The following is a 13140-nucleotide window of genomic DNA, read 5'->3' on the forward strand; positions in this document are numbered from 1 at the left end:
ATCATAGGCATTTTATATGGGTATGCGAGGTTTTTATGCCAAAAAAATACATTAATCCATGAAATGAAATTGAATTTTGGTGCAACCCCATAGGGATGCTACCACACAAATGTGAGTGATATCCATTGCTTAGTTTCAGGAAAGAAGTTGTTTAAACCAATTGACCCCTTTTGACCCCGCCCTCTGCACCCAAATTGACCCCTTTTGGCCCCACCCCTCAGCCCCCTGGGAGGTCAACCCCAAAATTTGTACAATTTTGAATCCCCACCCCATGACCATGCTACCATACAAATGTGAGTGATATTCATTGCTTAGTTTCAGAGAAGAAGTTGTTTATATCAATTTGAACAAAGTATGGCATAAGCTCACCTTGGTCCTTCGGACCAGGTGAGCTAAAAATGCATTTTCTAATGATTGGATGCTTAAACTGATAAAATAAAAATAATCATTATATAAAAATAAGGAATGAACTTTATTTTTTCAACATTCATGAGGTCATAACAACATTGGCTTTCTGGACATATTTACCATGAATCGCTAATGCTGTTATGACCCCATGAATGTTGAAAAAATAAAATTTTATTCCATAAGAATCCCTAAATTCTATGTCAGCCTTATAGGTGGTGAAAGCCTTCAAGTTATGTTAATGACATGAAAGGGTCAGTTTGTAACCCTGATATACAAACATAACTTAGTATGACTCTAGATCTACAAAACCAGTTAAAAAACATGGTTACATAAAAATTGTGTTTTAAGATCTGCAACTTGTTTATGATAAAACGAAATGAGTAGCCAGTGACATGAGTAGCCAGTGATAGGATATCTGTATGTAAAATAAATATTATATACTGGGTATATTAGAAAGATATCCCACTGTATCACTAATAGTGCAAACACAAAATTTTTACAAAACTTCAACACGATAATTTACTTTCGTGCCGCATATGATAAATAAATTATGTTAAGAAATGATCACCTCTATAATATTTCTTCAGGGTAAAAGCGCCGTCATCAGAACCAATTGGGATACGATTAATAAAAACGTTAATTATTCTGCCCTAAGTCCAGTCTTCGTCAATCCTTGTACTTGAGGATTTGTGGTTTCTGGTCCCGTATGGATGCTGGACCGTGCAGTGACCGTGCTCGCTTAAGAAAGGACATCACCATCTGCTTGACCACCTGGTCGAAAAACATGTGTGACATGTTGGAGTATACTACTGACCGGAATTCAAACGAAACCTACAAATAAAAGTCGTTGTTAAAATATATTGTGGATATGTTCATATAAGAGTGAATACAACACAAAATTACAAAAAATGTTTGGCCAATTCTTGATAATAATTCATATTAGCTTGTTAATTGATGACAACAACTTACCAGTGGAAAATCATTAAATCCACTAATCAATTATCGTAAGATTTCTTTTTTCATGTACATATTACAGGGTAATATAGCAAAAAAAATAGCCAAGAAAAGACTGAGAACATATTACAGGGTAATATAGCAAAAAAAATAACCAAGAAAAGACTGAGAACATATTACAGGGTAATATAGCAAAAAAAATAACCAAGAAAAGACTGAGAACATTTTAATAGATATAACTATTTCAATGACCAACCAAATAAATAATTTATAATTAGTCACGGCTCAGCAAAAACATTGTCTGCTCATCCTGATGAGCAGATTTTGTTGCCTCTCAAGTGACTTTTATTGTCAACTAGTCTGTTGGTCGGGAGATTTTTTCATGTGATTCTATGTACTTTTTATTGGATTTGTTTGTAATGGCAGACCAACCTAAGAAAAACGAAGACAGTTGTCTTGAGAGGTTCAATTCAAATGAAAACAAGTATTTTCTTAAGTCAGTGTTATATTTTATCTAGATTCATTGAAAAAAAATATTCCAATTTTTTCATGAAATTGGTCTATTTTGCAATGTTTACACTAGCTCTATCATTGGACGTTATATATCTGGACTAGTTTTAAGTTTTAGCGAGCACAGGCATTAGAAAGCAAAATTTGGTTTTACATTTAAATTTTCCGGCCTAGTGAATTTTTTGTCCAATGGACAAGTGCCTTAAAAGTTTTTGCCAGGCCCTGAAAACAAAATAGGGTTTTCTTACTGATTCTGAACAGTGATTATTATTATTACCTAAAACTGATTTCCCAGTAACTCTGCTGACCCCATTTTTTTATCGGATTCATACACATTATACCTCATTCTTCTTTGAAGAATTATGATTGTATTTGTAAAAAAAAATGGGATCTTCTATCAACTACAAACAATTAACTGTAAAATACAGGGCCTATTCCAATAAAATAATTACCTAATGGGCTTACTCTAGGTTTGTTAAACAGGAACCATTAACAGGAGTGATTCGTATAGCACTATATTACCATGTATGTCATTGTCCAACACCATCTATGTACAGAAATTCTTTATTTCTGAAGTTACTATGTGAGATAAATAATAACCCATAACCCTAATATAGGGTACTGCCCAGTACTAGTGGGATTGTGAATAACCCCACTTTAATCAACATGGAAAGGCCAAGCATTGCTTACAATGAAGTTCCTCTCCGTATATGGAGAGCAGTGCTTTCAATGAAACCCCATTCTAATTTTTGCTCAATCCTAGTTTTCAAGGGAAAAAATCTATTTTCAGTGAATATTATTAATGAGCTGTGTACTTACAGAAAAGTCGAGGGTACATGAGTGGTGTACTTACAGAAAAGTCGAGGGTACATGTGGGGTGTACTTACAGAAAAGTCGAGGGTACATGTGGGGTGTACTTACAGAAAAGTCGAGAGTACATGAGTTTGGGTTGCCTGGGATACCAGGACCGAATTTCCATATAGTCAACAAGTGGTTAAACAGTACACCGTCTGTACACTCCGACTGGAAACAGAAAAATGTACTCAGATTAGATAGATCAGACAACCAGGTACATGACAATTATATATATATATATTTGTCAAAATTTTATGAATACTGTAACATTCATGAAACAATATTTATGAAATATAATGGTACAGATATAAGAATCAAGCATACCTGTAATTATATTACTGATGTGGTATAAATGCCATGAGTACCGTGAAATAAATTACATCAACACAGGTATTTCTTAATCCTGTTTAGAGGTCTAACAGTCAAACACTGACCAAAATATGAGTTCACTGTTGACCAGAGATCCTCTACACTGTCGAAGTCTGCCAGTCTTAGTCTAACACAGGGCTATAGAATATTATGTCACAGCTTTTCTATACACATTATAAAAAATGTATTATATGTTAGCATTGTGGGGTTTTCAGATTTGCTTGCATCTAGAGCTTTTGAAATTGTGAATCCTTGTTAGACATACATGAAGAAATATATATACATGTATAAAAAAAAAAAAATTGCAATTAATACTGCATGTGCTTTCAGGCCTTCTATATACGTATATATGTGTGTTGAGTTTCCAAGTTAAAACTTAAACTGTAGCTAACAAGCTAACTTCATACATGTTTCTACATATCTATCTGATTTTTTAACACCGGGGAGCCTGTCAGTGTAAGCCATTTTTGTCATCTACAACAACAGCAGTGACATTGATATCATATCAGATTCATGTTCAATCTCATGCCATTTCACTGTGTGTGGCGTAGCAGCTAGTATATTAATGTGTCATTATATTAATGTGTCGTTATATTAATTTGTCGTTATATTAATGTGTCATTATATTAATGTGTCGTTATATTAATGTGTCATATTAATGTGTCATTATATTAATGTGTCATTATATTAATGTGTCATTATATCAATGTGTCATTATATTAATGTGTGTCACGGGAAGTCAGTATTCTGTCATGTAATTAACTAATGTCCAACATTAAATTCCGCTACAACATTTACGTTCAGATTCAAGGATTTTTATTACTGAGATATTTCTATAGCAGTTCTCGGGTCTTACTTTGACAAGTCGAGGCTTCGCTAGTGTCACTATGGAGGTGTATTTCTCCATCAGGGGAGGGAACCCAATCTCCAATTTACACTTCATCTGGTTGGGGCGTCTGGCAGTCACAGCTGATTTCTTACACCAAGGTACAAATTCGGAGTAATGCTCCACTTCAGACACGATCTTGTACATTTGTTCCATCGTGTACCTAAACAGATCAAGGTTTTACTCATGTTTTATACAGGTAAACAGACCAAGGTTCTACATAACTCATGTTTTATACAGGTAAACAGACCAAGGTTCTACATAACTCATGTTTTATACAGGTAAACAGACCAAGGTTCTACATAACTCATGTTTTATACAGGTAAACAGACCAAGGTTCTACATAACTCATGTTTTATACAGGTAAACAGACCAAGGTTCTACATAACTCATGTTTTATACAGGTAAACAGACCAAGGTTCTACATAACTCATGTTTTATACAGGTAAACAGACCAAGGTTCTACATAACTCATGTTTTATATAGGTACACAGATCAAGGTTCTACATAACTCATGTTTTATACAGGTACACAGACCAAGGTTCTACATAACTCATGTTTTATATAGGTAAACAGATCAAGGTTCTACATAACTCATGTTTTATACAGGTCAACAGATCAAGGTTCTACATAACTCATGTTTTATATAGGTAAACAGACCAAGGTTTTACATAACTCATGTTTTATACAGGTACACAGATCAAGGTTCTACATAACTCATGTTTTATATAGGTAAACAGATCAAGGTTCTACATAACTCATGTTTTATACAGGTCAACAGATCAAGGTTCTACATAACTCATGTTTTATACAGGTAAACAGATCAAGGTTCTACATAACTCATGTTTTATACAGGTAAACAGACCAAGGTTCTACATAACTCATGTTTTATACAGGTAAACAGACCAAGGTTCTACATAACTCATGTTTTATACAGGTAAACAGACCAAGGTTCTACATAACTCATGTTTTATACAGGTAAACAGACCAAGGTTCTACATAACTCATGTTTTATACAGGTACACAGATCAAGGTTCTACATAACTCATGTTTTATATAGGTAAACAGATCAAGGTTCTACATAACTCATGTTTTATACAGGTAAACAGACCAAGGTTCTACATAACTCATGTTTTATATAGGTAAACAGATCAAGGTTCTACATAACTCATGTTTTATACAGGTACACAGATCAAGGTTCTACATAACTCATGTTTTATACAGGTAAACAGATCAAGGTTCTACATAACTCATGTTTTATACAGGTACACAGATCAAGGTTCTACATAACTCATGTTTTATACAGGTACACAGATCAAGGTTCTACATAACTCATGTTTTATACAGGTAAACAGATCAAGGTTCTACATAACTCATGTTTTATACAGGTACACAGATCAAGGTTCTACATAACTCATGTTTTATATAGGTAAACAGATCAAGGTTCTACATAACTCATGTTTTATACAGGTAAACAGATCAAGGTTCTACATAACTCATGTTTTATACAGGTAATTATAAACAGACCAAGGTTCTACATAACTCATGTTTTATACAGGTAAACAGATCAAGGTTCTACATAACTCATGTTTTATACAGGTAAACAGACCAAGGTTCTACATAACTCATGTTTTATACAGGTACACAGATCAAGGTTCTACATAACTCATGTTTTATACAGGTAAACAGACCAAGGTTCTACATAACTCATGTTTTATACAGGTACACAGATCAAGGTTCTACATAACTCATGTTTTATACAGGTAAACAAATCAAGGTTCTACATAACTCATGTTTTATACAGGTAATTATAAACAGATCAAGGTTCTACATAACTCATGTTTTATACAGGTAAACAGATCAAGGTTCTACATAACTCATGTTTTATACAGGTACACAGATCAAGGTTCTACATAACTCATGTTTTATACAGGTAAACAGATCAAGGTTCTACATAACTCATGTTTTATACAGGTAAACAGATCAAGGTTTTACTCATGTTTTATACAGGTACACAGATCAAGGTTCTACATAACTCATGTTTTATACAGGTAAACAAATCAAGGTTCTACATAACTCATGTTTTATACAGGTAATTATAAACAGATCAAGGTTCTACATAACTCATGTTTTATACAGGTAAACAGATCAAGGTTCTACATAACTCATGTTTTATACAGGTACACAGATCAAGGTTCTACATAACTCATGTTTTATACAGGTAAACAGATCAAGGTTCTACATAACTCATGTTTTATACAGGTAAACAGATCAAGGTTTTACTCATGTTTTATACAGGTACACAGATCAAGGTTCTACATAACTCATGTTTTATACAGGTAAACAGACCAAGGTTCTACATAACTCATGTTTTATACAGGTAAACAGATCAAGGTTCTACATAACTCATGTTTTATATAGGTACACAGATCAAGGTTCTACATAACTCATGTTTTATACAGGTACACAGACCAAGGTTCTACATAACTCATGTTTTATACAGGTACACAGACCAAGGTTCTACATAACTCATGTTTTATATAGGTAAACAGACCAAGGTTCTACATAACTCATGTTTTATACAGGTAAACAGACCAAGGTTCTACATAACTCATGTTTTATACAGGTAAACAGACCAAGGTTCTACATAACTCATGTTTTATACAGGTAAACAGATCAAGGTTCTACATAACTCATGTTTTATACAGGTAAACAGACCAAGGTTCTACATAACTCATGTTTTATACAGGTACACAGACCAAGGTTCTACATAACTCATGTTTTATACAGGTAAACAGACCAAGGTTCTACATAACTCATGTTTTATACAGGTACACAGATCAAGGTTCTACATAACTCATGTTTTATACAGGTAAACAAATCAAGGTTCTACATAACTCATGTTTTATATAGGTACACAGATCAAGGTTCTACATAACTCATGTTTTATACAGGTACACAGATCAAGGTTCTACATAACTCATGTTTTATACAGGTCAACAGACCAAGGTTCTACATAACTCATGTTTTATACAGGTAAACAGACCAAGGTTCTACATAACTCATGTTTTATACAGGTACACAGATCAAGGTTCTACATAACTCATGTTTTATACAGGTAAACAAATCAAGGTTCTACATAACTCATGTTTTATATAGGTACACAGATCAAGGTTCTACATAACTCATGTTTTATACAGGTCAACAGATCAAGGTTCTACATAACTCATGTTTTATACAGGTAAACAGACCAAGGTTCTACATAACTCATGTTTTATACAGGTAAACAGACCAAGGTTCTACATAACTCATGTTTTATACAGGTCAACAGATCAAGGTTCTACATAACTCATGTTTTATACAGGTAAACAGATCAAGGTTCTACATAACTCATGTTTTATACAGGTACACAGACCAAGGTTCTACATAACTCATGTTTTATACAGGTACACAGATCAAGGTTCTACATAACTCATGTTTTATACAGGTACACAGATCAAGGTTCTACATAACTCATGTTTTATACAGGTACACAGATCAAGGTTCTACATAACTCATGTTTTATACAGGTAAACAGACCAAGGTTCTACATAACTCATATTTTATACAGGTAAACAGACCAAGGTTCTACATAACTCATGTTTTATACAGGTAAACAGACCAAGGTTCTACATAACTCATGTTTTATACAGGTAAACAGACCAAGGTTCTACATAACTCATGTTTTATACAGGTAAACAGACCAAGGTTCTACATAACTCATGTTGTATACAGGTACACAGATCAAGGTTTTACATAACTCATGTTTTATACAGGTAAACAGATCAAGGTTCTACATAACTCATGTTTTATACAGGTAAACAGACCAAGGTTCTACATAACTCATGTTTTATACAGGTACACAGATCAAGGTTTTACATAACTCATGTTTTATACAGGTAAACAGACCAAGGTTCTACATAAATCATGTTTTATACAGGTACACAGACCAAGGTTCTACATAACTCATGTTTTATATAGGTACACAGATCAAGGTTCTACATAACTCATGTTTTATACAGGTACACAGACCAAGGTTCTACATAACTCATGTTTTATACAGGTAAACAGATCAAGGTTCTACATAACTCATGTTTTATACAGGTAAACAGACCAAGGTTCTACATAACTCATGTTTTATATAGGTACACAGACCAAGGTTCTACATAACTCATGTTTTATACAGGTAAACAGATCAAGGTTCTACATAACTCATGTTTTATACAGGTAAACAGATCAAGGTTCTACATAACTCATGTTTTATACAGGTAAACAGATCAAGGTTCTACATAACTCATGTTTTATATAGGTACACAGATCAAGGTTCTACATAACTCATGTTTTATACAGGTAAACAAATCAAGGTTCTACATAACTCATGTTTTATACAGGTAAACAGACCAAGGTTCTACATAACTCATGTTTTATATAGGTAAACAGACCAAGGTTCTACATAACTCATGTTTTATACAGGTAAACAGATCAAGGTTCTACATAACTCATGTTTTATACAGGTAAACAGATCAAGGTTCTACATAACTCATGTTTTATATAGGTAAACAGACCAAGGTTCTACATAACTCATGTTTTATACAGGTAAACAGACCAAGGTTCTACATAACTCATGTTTTATACAGGTAAACAGACCAAGGTTCTACATAACTCATGTTTTATACAGGTAAACAGATCAAGGTTCTACATAACTCATGTTTTATACAGGTACACAGACCAAGGTTCTACATAACTCATGTTTTATACAGGTACACAGACCAAGGTTCTACATAAATCATGTTTTATACAGGTACACAGACCAAGGTTCTACATAACTCATGTTTTATACAGGTACACAGATCAAGGTTCTACATAACTCATGTTTTATACAGGTACACAGACCAAGGTTCTACATAACTCATGTTTTATACAGGTACACAGATCAAGGTTCTACATAACTCATGTTTTATACAGGTAAACAGACCAAGGTTCTACATAACTCATGTTTTATACAGGTACACAGATCAAGGTTCTACATAACTCATGTTTTATACAGGTACACAGACCAAGGTTCTACATAACTCATGTTTTATACAGGTAAACAGACCAAGGTTCTACATAACTCATGTTTTATACAGGTAAACAGACCAAGGTTCTACATAACTCATGTTTTATACAGGTAAACAGATCAAGGTTCTACATAACTCATGTTTTATACAGGTAAACAGACCAAGGTTCTACATAACTCATGTTTTATACAGGTACACAGATCAAGGTTCTACATAACTCATGTTTTATACAGGTAAACAGATCAAGGTTCTACATAACTCATGTTTTATACAGGTAAACAGATCAAGGTTCTACATAACTCATGTTTTATACAGGTAAACAGATCAAGGTTCTACATAACTCATGTTTTATACAGGTACACAGATCAAGGTTCTACATAACTCATGTTTTATACAGGTAAACAGATCAAGGTTCTACATAACTCATGTTTTATACAGGTAAACAGATCAAGGTTCTACATAACTCATGTTTTATACAGGTAAACAGATCAAGGTTCTACATAACTCATGTTTTATACAGGTAAACAGATCAAGGTTCTACATAACTCATGTTTTATACAGGTACACAGACCAAGGTTCTACATAACTCATGTTTTATACAGGTAAACAGATCAAGGTTCTACATAACTCATGTTTTATACAGGTACACAGACCAAGGTTCTACATAACTCATGTTTTATACAGATTCTTTATACCAAAATTCAAGCACTTTTTCTCAATTTTCCAACTCGATTACTTTTGTCCAAACTTTTGTTTTTGTTTTTTGTTTTCATCTTTAACATTTAACATTTTATTACTTATTATCTTTAATGGCTGTTGGCTTGTGTTACAGAATCAAATATAGAAATACTGTCACAAAGTTATACAGTTATGTTATTTGTATCTTTTGATTATATACTTGTATACATGCAGTAAGTGACTTGTACTGGTGGGTCGATCTATTTTAATTAGCCACCACATAAGTACAGCCAGTCCTGGTACATGTTCATAGAGTGTGTGGTAAGAACCATAATGTTCTGTATGAATCATAATGTTGTGTCAACATTTGTCATTTCTATGGGTGCAATACACCCGATCTTTGCAAATCATATATGGGTGGGCTTACTACCACATAGGTTTATTGGAAGAGAAATATGGTAATAAGGCTAACACAAATTTTACAGATGATAATTTAAAAAAAAAAAGTAATTGACCAACCCTAAAACTCTCCTCTCTGAATACTCCTTTCTTGTATCAGAGACGATGCCTGGTATACCGGGTACGGAGAACAGGTCTCGGCTTTGCTGTAGATATGTTAGCTTGTGTTGTCTATGTGACACTTCCTCTGTGGTGCTGGAGACTTGGGGAACAGTAAACAGAGTCCTCTGGATCTGTACTGAGTGACATTTTGTCTTTGACTGGCAGCTGGTGTTATTGATCTGATCTTTATGATAACTTGTAAGTAAACGACAGCATCTGAAAAAGCAAAATATAATTGCTTCCGATAACTTTAAACTCACCTAAATCAATTTCTGTTTTTTAATTTTTGATTATACAATGTCTTTGAAAATTTTATAACATAGGCAGTGTCAGAAAGAGCAAATATTATTATACCATACCTAATAGGATAATACAAACCCTTCATTAGCTACCATTTATATATATAGAACAAGTTGTTATGCAAGATGCTTTACCTGGTAATGTGCAAAACCATTAGGCCAGGGTCTCTATTAGCTGAATCTGAATGTGAAGTTATAAGCGAACTTCATGTTACTCCCTCGAAAAATATTCATTTATACAAAACTGAAACAATTGTGTCTCATTTTGTACAGTTGGGCTGTTGTATGACAAAACTACCACCTATAATGAAAGAGTTAAATTAAGGCCCTGAAAAATGTCAGAGTTATGGCTAGAATGCAATCTGACATAATGTGTAAAATTTGGTCTTTGGTCCCGAAGAAAGACTTATTTTCCTATTGTAATAGGAGCCTTCAAACACTATCCGGATGCTCTACCAATTGAGCTACCTGGTCGCCAGTATTCATCCAAGTTTGGTTCCACTACTTTATAATACACCGGTTAACACTACACATATTGTTTGGGGGCAAAATAATTTCAGTTCAGATGAAGGCCTTGATTGGATTTGGAAGTTATATATCCCTACCAAAAGTCCCTAGAATTGGTTCACGGTTTGATAAATGAATTTGAAGCCTTGAATGTCCGAGTCACAGGAGTTTGACTTTCTTTCAATAAGAATTTGATAATCCATATTAAAATAATCAGTACTCTATTCTGTACAGATACAGTTGCTTAAGCACAGGTGCTTGACTCGTTTTTATTTATAAAATAATAACATATAAGAGTACACTCATTTATATGTACTCTTAATTATATGTTATTATTTTATAAAACGAGTCAGGCACCTGTGTTCACCTGGCAGTGGCTTCGGTCTGTGTTAGACGTTATCGTCTCTTGACCACCTTAATAGATTTCAGTTCATCAATACATCTTGTTGCGCCTTGTCCTTGATTAAAAAGTTTTTCATCAATATAACATTGTTGTGGTTCCGTGGATTTCTTTATGATTATATACAATTTCTCCACCTCTTACAGTTTATGTACAGTTTCCACATAATAAATATCACTTAAAAATTTGTAAAAATTGTCTCACAGTCCTTTTTTTTCTTTTATATATTGGCTTGTAGATCTTTAAACACAAGTTGGGTGAAATTTTATTAGCAGGTCTTTCCAATGCTTGTTGAGTCTATTTTTGAATTGATTAATTGCCTCACTTTCTACCACTTCCTCTGACAAGTTATTCCAGTCATTGATTACTCTTATACTAAAGGAGTTTGTTCTGATGTTCAGTCTGGTTTGGGGCTTCATAATTTTGTATTTGTGTCCTCTAGTCCTCCTGTTTGTCTCTATTTCAAAGAAATCTTCTTTTTCGAGGTTGTCTATTCCCTTGATTATTCTGAATGTTTGAATCATATCCGTTCTTTTTCTTCTATATTGTAGGGACGGAATGCCAAGTTGTTTAAGTCTTTGCGGATAAGATTGGTTTTTAATATCTTTCACTAGTTTTGTAGCCCTCCGTTGTACTTTCTCAATCATTTTTGTGTCTCTTTGATTCATAGGATTCCATACACACACTGCGTATTCCAAATGGGATCTGATTAGGGATTTGTAAAGTGGTAGAAAACATATCCTTGTCTATATGATTAAAGTTTCTTTTCACCAATCCAGTTATTTGATTTGCTTTTTTCACCGCCTTCTCCACATGTTTACTGAATTTTAGGGTTTTGTCCACTACGTATACTACACCAAGATCTTTTTCTTCCTCAGATTGTTCAATGTCTTCTTGTCCTAGTTTGTACACATGGTTTGGGTTGTTGTGGCCAAAATGCAAACTTTTATATTTACTGTAATTGAAGTGTAATTGCCAAATATTTGACCATTCCTCCAGTGGCTTAAGTTACAAGATGCAAACCCTCTTTACTATAAACTCACATTGATAGATCGTTTAACTCCTGTGTCTGTGGTCTTGTGCCGAACAACTAGATACGTACCAAAATGTTTGGCAACAGAAAACGTCTGGGTACCGAAATGTGCGGATGATGAAACGTCCGAATAAATCTTAAACGGTCAATGCCCTATCCAATAACCATAAACTGGTTTGATAACATTTATGTGCCTAGGTCTACTCAGTACTGCACCACGTCCGTTATTCAATACATTTGAATGAAACTAAAGAAATGAGATCAATAACATTGTTGAATAGATTGTAACAATCATAAATCCTACCTTTCTTTCTTAGATTTTTGTCTATAAGACGATAAACACCGCTGAAATGGTTCCTTCTGGCGAGCGATATGTCGAATCATTTTGTCCTTAGGAGACCATAGCGCTTACGACCTTCACCTTGACCCAGACAAGTGGAATAAATTATTTTCCGGATATTAACGGAATTTCATTGCATATTCACTTTGAAGCAACTTATATGAAAGATAGTTAGACATTATTAAAATAGATTGATTTCTCACTTAGGAAAATCAAATAATAGCGTACAATGTACTTGATA

General features: G+C 33.8%; 1 protein-coding gene across 1 annotated transcript; it reads right to left on the reverse strand.

Moving 5' to 3' along the window:
- Positions 1-301: 301 nt before the first annotated feature.
- LOC117343615 (coenzyme Q-binding protein COQ10 homolog B, mitochondrial-like) lies at positions 302-12990 on the reverse strand. Its single transcript, XM_033906050.1, has 5 exons — positions 12864-12990; positions 10279-10536; positions 3953-4145; positions 2794-2895; positions 302-1239 (listed from the first exon to the last, which is right to left on the reverse strand). The coding sequence occupies exons 1-5, from the start codon at positions 12941-12943 to the stop codon at positions 1075-1077; spliced, it is 798 nt and encodes a 265-aa protein (XP_033761941.1). The 5' UTR covers positions 12944-12990; the 3' UTR covers positions 302-1074.
- Positions 12991-13140: the final 150 nt, after the last annotated feature.

The sequence above is a fragment of the Pecten maximus genome, chromosome 15, assembly GCF_902652985.1.
Source record: "Pecten maximus chromosome 15, xPecMax1.1, whole genome shotgun sequence".
NCBI classification, from domain to species: Eukaryota; Metazoa; Mollusca; class Bivalvia; order Pectinida; family Pectinidae; genus Pecten; species Pecten maximus.